This window comes from Mesitornis unicolor, unplaced genomic scaffold, assembly GCF_000695765.1.
Source record: "Mesitornis unicolor isolate BGI_N332 unplaced genomic scaffold, ASM69576v1 scaffold26947, whole genome shotgun sequence".
Classification (NCBI taxonomy): domain Eukaryota; kingdom Metazoa; phylum Chordata; class Aves; order Mesitornithiformes; family Mesitornithidae; genus Mesitornis; species Mesitornis unicolor.
This window is the reverse complement of record NW_010194747.1, coordinates 27,686-33,685: the sequence shown is the minus strand read 5'-3', so window position 1 is coordinate 33,685 and position 6,000 is coordinate 27,686. Positions and strand designations below refer to the sequence as shown.

Below are 6,000 nucleotides of genomic sequence, written 5' to 3'. Positions count from 1 at the left end.
TATTTATTTATTTATATAGCCTGCATGGGATTAGTACAGTTATTGTGTGAAATACTCTGTTTTAACAAGTATCCAAAATAAACACTGGCAGTGAGGCAATACCACGAAATTTTAGGCTTAAATGAAATAAAATCTGAACCCCAAGTGAAAAGATTAATATTTTCTTTGTTTGACTGGGTAAAATTTAACTCCTCAAGGAAACAAAACTCGTTTAAAAAGGCACTATCTGTAATGATTTCACTTAAACTGCAGAAAAAAACCCCTGATATTCTGAACACCATTTAAAGGACATAATAACGAAAATTAAGTGGTAGAAATTTCTAGTGCTCATGCAATATCTAATTTAACTTGGAAAGGAGGCCAATGTCTTCCAAAGGACAACTTTTGTTCTTAGTTTGTTTTCTATAGCCACAATGAAAACATACAACTTAAAATATTTTTGGGGAATTATAAAAGTTATATATAGCCTTTAAAAAGCAACAACAAACAAACAAAATACTCCAAACATTTTCTCATCTTTTACTTAGTACAGAAAAAAAAGTCACTAAAATATTAACACAAAGCTAAAGCATAGGAGCAAAAAACTAGTTCTCACATGTGTTTATTCTTAAAATATTAATTAAAAATGACAGCACTTTTATAAGTTAGAACAGCAAGCTAATATACTAGAGAAGTTCTACAAAGCATGTAACGTATGCAGGTGGAAAACCTTTACTTCTCAAAGCTGCTACTGTGCATCTAAAATAAGCAGCCAACTCATAAATGGTCCTTAATTGAAGTAACTGAACTAACAGCTTGTTAGAAGAAGATAGACAAATTATACAGTTCTGTGAATTAGTTACAATTGAGAATAAAATTTAACACTAAATATAATTATCAGAACCAAAGACACCTAAAAACAAAACTAAGAGATACAGATACTGTTCCTGTTTTTTCCATGACCTTAAGAAGCCTCCTTCCTCTCTGCACTCACTAAACATTCCTGTTATATAAAGCTTTCAAATGCTCTACAAAGCTCTCTTAAGAGTATTACACAATTTCTTTTCACTTTTATATGTACCTTTAAAAAAAAATCACAATATGTATATTCAAAACATTTAAGTACTGCAAAACCACTTTTTATACAAAGATTTGTTTAAAAAAAGTCTTCAAGCTGTTCTTCGGAAAGAAAAAAATAGTAATAAATTTTCTGTAAAAGTGATAGACTGGAAATTTTTCAAATGGGGATCTAGTTTATTTCTCCTGACTGTAGAGACCCATGTGCCTGTTACTAATTGTCTCCAGTAGTCAACATAATTCTACATAGTTTTTCATCATTTGATACTAGGTGAAATAGGCTGTATAAATTATTTTTGTGTATTTCAACAATCTAAACCGTTGTGTGAGATGAAGTTCCTCAAATATGCATCAGCACACTTCAAAGTAAACCAAGGTATGAGCCAAATGCCTTCTCAGGATCACTTAGAATTTTGAAGGTCTCCAGCCTCCAGGGAGCAAGGAGCTTCCCTGTGCTATTTTTTCTGTTTGTTTCAATCCAGGGAACCATAGTATCTTGCTTGTCAAAAATGCTACATATGCTAGGTGTAGGCCTAGGTTAGAGATATTGTCTCCTGGAACTTGTTCTTTTTTTGTTAAGTCTCTATCTCGTCTACAAAGACTATTAGTATTAGTCTACACTGGTTACAAAAAAAAGTGAGAGAAGACCTCAACAATAATAGTAGCATATTTCAAAACGCACTTTGCATCCCTGGGATTGTTGCAGCCTTCTGTGGTACATCTGATGCTATCAAAAACAGGTTTCAGGCAAAACATTATTCATCTGACACTGTTGATATATGTTTTATCTCAGCCACACTATATTCACTGCAACACAGCAGATGTCAAAATCCTGAAGCAGACACAGAGGCCGAACAAAAATGACAATGTACCAACAATGGGTTCTTCAGCATTATAACCTGTCCATTCTCACTAGCAGACCTTTCACTCCTGTATTCTACCCCTTCACATATCTAGTTCTATAAGTGCTAATCTACTGCCCTGCCTGAAAGAATTTAAAAATTCTGTAGATCACCTGATAGCCATGGTACTAATAATGTTGACTCAATGAAGGCAATTCCCACAACAGAGACAGAAAGTTCAGTCATGCTGGTTTGATCCTGGACTGTTCAAGCACAGAGGCCACACTGTTGAAGACTGCTCAGTACCAAGCTATGATTATCCTCACTGAAGTACTTACCTAATACATAGTCCCATCAAATCTTTGGTCTAGCTATGAAAAGCTACACTTCAGAAATCTCAATAGAAGCAAACAACAAGTTATGCAATAATAAAACAGCTTGTCAGTGTGACTCATGTAGGCTGATCACCAAAAAAAGGAGTAAGCCTTCCACAGCACAAGATTTGTGGCAACTGTAGCTAAGGATCACCAGAGCTATTAGTTAAATCACCCTGGATTCCGTACTCACAACCTGCTACATCTTCAGGTTTAGATCAGCAAGAATTGTCCAAACTTTACTACTTATTCATGTCATCAAGAAAATTGCCATTCTGTATTAGCCTACAGCTTCTCATCTCCTCTCAGTCTACATTCTGTCAAAGCAACCTCAGAAATGCAAATACTGATTTTCAACTTTCCCTCCAATTCCAGGCTTGACCTATAGGAACTTTGGCTGATAATTTCTTCCAGCTGCTTCTTCATTGTCAGCTATGCTCAGTAGTTTCACATTACTTGGTCAATTCAATCTTATTCTACCCATAAAACACATCAGTGGCAAACTCAAAGGTATTTAAGTACAGTAATCTGTAATTAAAATTCAGAAATGTTGGTAACTACATGACCATACTATTCATTCCTCATCTTCACCCTACAGAAGACATTTTGAAAAGCAAGATTCTCTGCATATTCTCACTGAAAGTGTTCAAGAACAGATCGGAAAAGCAGTAAAGCCTTTTGAAATCCACAATTCAGTGCTGTCCTTTGGGCAACAGCCCTAACCAAGCAGGGTCAAGGAGGTCCAATATTCCACACAACTTCTCAGTCAGAAGTGCTGCCACAGTAGTCACTAACAGAATAGGCACACCTTGTGGGGAAGGATTTGCTACTTAAGAGATTCAAGTAGTGTATCATGTATCAAAAACAGTTGTTCACTATTTGATAAGAGTGGATTTCACCTAGCCATCATTAAAGTTCAAAGTAAAATTCCAGCTTAGGAGATTGACCTGCAGCACAGCACATACTCCAGCTGCAAATCCTCTCTATTACGAGGACAGGTGTATCACTGACTTTTTTTGTTTTGTTTTTATGAGCTAACTAAACTCAGATTACAATTTAATAGAAGATTTAGCTGGTGTAACTACTAAGTGCTGTGGTCCTGGATGTTCTTTAGTCATAGAGCCTGTGATTGTCTGCCTCTGGCCTGAACCATCCCTGCTTGCTAACCCAAATTTTTAGGTATAAAACTAATCAGATCACAGAGAAAAAGAAAGAAAAGTAAGGCCCTGCAATTTTTCTGCTATACTACTTAGAAATACAGACTCAAAAATGCCTGCTGATAACAACAGGAAATTGGTATTGCCAGGGCAAAAGAGGGCAATGAATCTCACAGCCAGGTGGAAAGGACAAGACCAGAAACAGCAATTCTTACAGCAAAGGCTGTCACAGAAACAAAAGCCTAAGCCAACATCTTAGTTTGAATGTTTTACAGGTAAATGAGGCAATCTACTTAAATGACTCCTAGTTTTTTATACCCATTTAAAACTTATCTTGAAAAGCATGCGATAATTTGGTAATTTGCCAATTTTAGCAGCAAGTCATTTCTTTCACATCTTTTTAAACACTTTAAAATACCTTGTGACACAATAACATATAGCTTTGAATGGAACCTGACAAAGTGAGGCTCTGTTTTAAAGATGCACTTGTTGCTGTTCTGTGTGTTAATAACAAACCCACTTAGAACCCATATCACTAAGTTGAAGAAATATTTAAAATATTTTTTAAGTTATTATTCAAGGAAATATTAACACCCCAACACCAGGAAACAAACATGCAATAATGCTGATGTTCATTAATATTTGATGTGTACTTCTAGCTTACTGTTTATGAAAAAGATTTGTAAGTCCTGCTTTTCGATTCTTTCTAATACAAATCATAAGAGCAACTAAGCGCCATATAAATTAACTGCTATCAGATACAAGAGCAGGTAGGACCACGTCATCATTTTTACCTCTTTAATTTTGTTCCTCTTCTCTCGGATATCCGGGTCTGCTGGTTCTCCACTGTTTATCCCTATAAGATTTGGTAAAGGAACAGGGGGCAGTGGCTTGCTCTCTTTCTTTTTCAGCTCTTGCACTACTTTGTTCTTTTCTGTCTGAATCTCAGCTTGAATCTCATCACGTGATTTCTTCAGTTTCTCCTTAGCCTCTTCCAGAGCCTTTTCATGATCTGCTCGGATCTTATTTCTCAGACGTTCCTCTTCTTCTCTAGAGACACAAATGCTAGTCAGCATCTCATTACTAAAAACACATTGCTTATAAATAAACTGCAGCTTCAAAACAGAAGCCTAAGTTGGTTTAGTCTCAGTAATTCTACTGGTTCAGACAGGTTTATTCAGTTATGTTAGTGCATGACCCTGCACTATTTTTGCCATAAACCCTAAAAGAAGAACAGCGCACACATCAGTAACAGCATTGTAGAAAAACATCTCATAGGAGTTTTCTAGATTATATCTGAGCACCTTTGCTTCTCTACTCAACACAGAGAGGAAAAGTCCTACATCCTGTACTTTAACTACAGGACACATGCAGAGGCACATCTAGCAATCATTCAGTTTAAAAAAAAAACAAACAAAAAAAAACAAAAAAAAACCACCAACACAAAACCAGAAGGGTTCTTAACCTTGTCTTCTGCATAATAAATGCATCAAATACACAACTTTAAGACATGAAGTAACTACTAAAAAAAAAATCCCAGCCACTCCTTTTATTAACAATGAGGTGAGCTGCAAGACTTGCAAACCCCACCACAGCGTGTTTTGTCTTGAATTCAGAGCTTATTGTTTCAATCAGTATGGTTCATAAACCTCACAAGTTAAATGCAGAGTTAATTATAAAGCCATTTAGGAGATTTAATAAAGCATGGTCTTGAAATTTGCTATCAACAAAACCAGCATCAAGTCAGTTCTAAGCACAACCTTCCATCATGATTTTTAGTGATCAGTAAAAGTTTTTAGATTTGCACACAAATGAAGAGGGCTGCTGGTTTAAAGCCTGGGCTAAACAAGAGGTTATTCTAACAGACAAAAGTGGCCCGTTCTACTCCTAAAATATTTCAAGGCAACAGAAAGATGTGCATCAGACTCTCAATATGACACAACCTTTTCAAGCTTCTTTAAAATACAGTGTTGCTTAATGACTAATGTAAGCCAAAATAGTTGTAGGGATTTAAAACAAGCCCCAGTTACACAAAACAACACACTCCCTCCCTGTTTCCTCCCTCAGGCAAAAATACTTTTTCCTCAAAGAGCATTAAGGAGCAGAGGGTGGATAATGGAAAGGAAAGAAGGGAAGCAGCAAGTCATGAAAGAAATACCAAGCTTAGCCTTACTGCTTTTAGGAGGAACTGAGACACTTAGCCCATATCAGATGTTTTTTTCAGTATACTGAAAACATACCAATGAAAAGGAGCCACCACCATTTGATATGTGAGAATTAGAACAGAATAGTCCACTTGGAAGAGACCTACAGCAATCATCTAGTCCAACTGCAATTAAAAGCCAATCCAAAATTTACATAGATTGATACACAAGATTGACAACTGCTAACCAAACATTGACAACAAAATTACACTTATATCTACATATTTAAATTAGGATCCTTTTCCTAAAATTGTTCTTGAAAATACTTGACAAAAGTCTGTAACAAACCAGTAATACTTCCAGTGATTCAAACAAATCTAAAGTAACTCCCTAGGGGGCTGTGTTGGAATATTTGGGGATATGGACA

The 6,000-nt window shown here is 35.9% G+C and overlaps 1 protein-coding gene across 1 annotated transcript in view; it reads right to left on the bottom strand.

Moving 5' to 3' along the window:
* The window catches only part of LOC104543329 (mannosyl-oligosaccharide 1,2-alpha-mannosidase IB-like), a gene marked incomplete at its 3' end in the record, with an annotated part of 35,686 nt that overhangs the window by 2,035 nt on the left and 27,651 nt on the right, over positions 1 to 6,000 (bottom strand). The window contains exon 2 of the mRNA XM_010187913.1: positions 4,224 to 4,479. Coding sequence (XP_010186215.1) covers positions 4,224 to 4,479 — 256 coding nt within the window. The remainder of the gene's footprint in view (positions 1 to 4,223; positions 4,480 to 6,000) is intronic.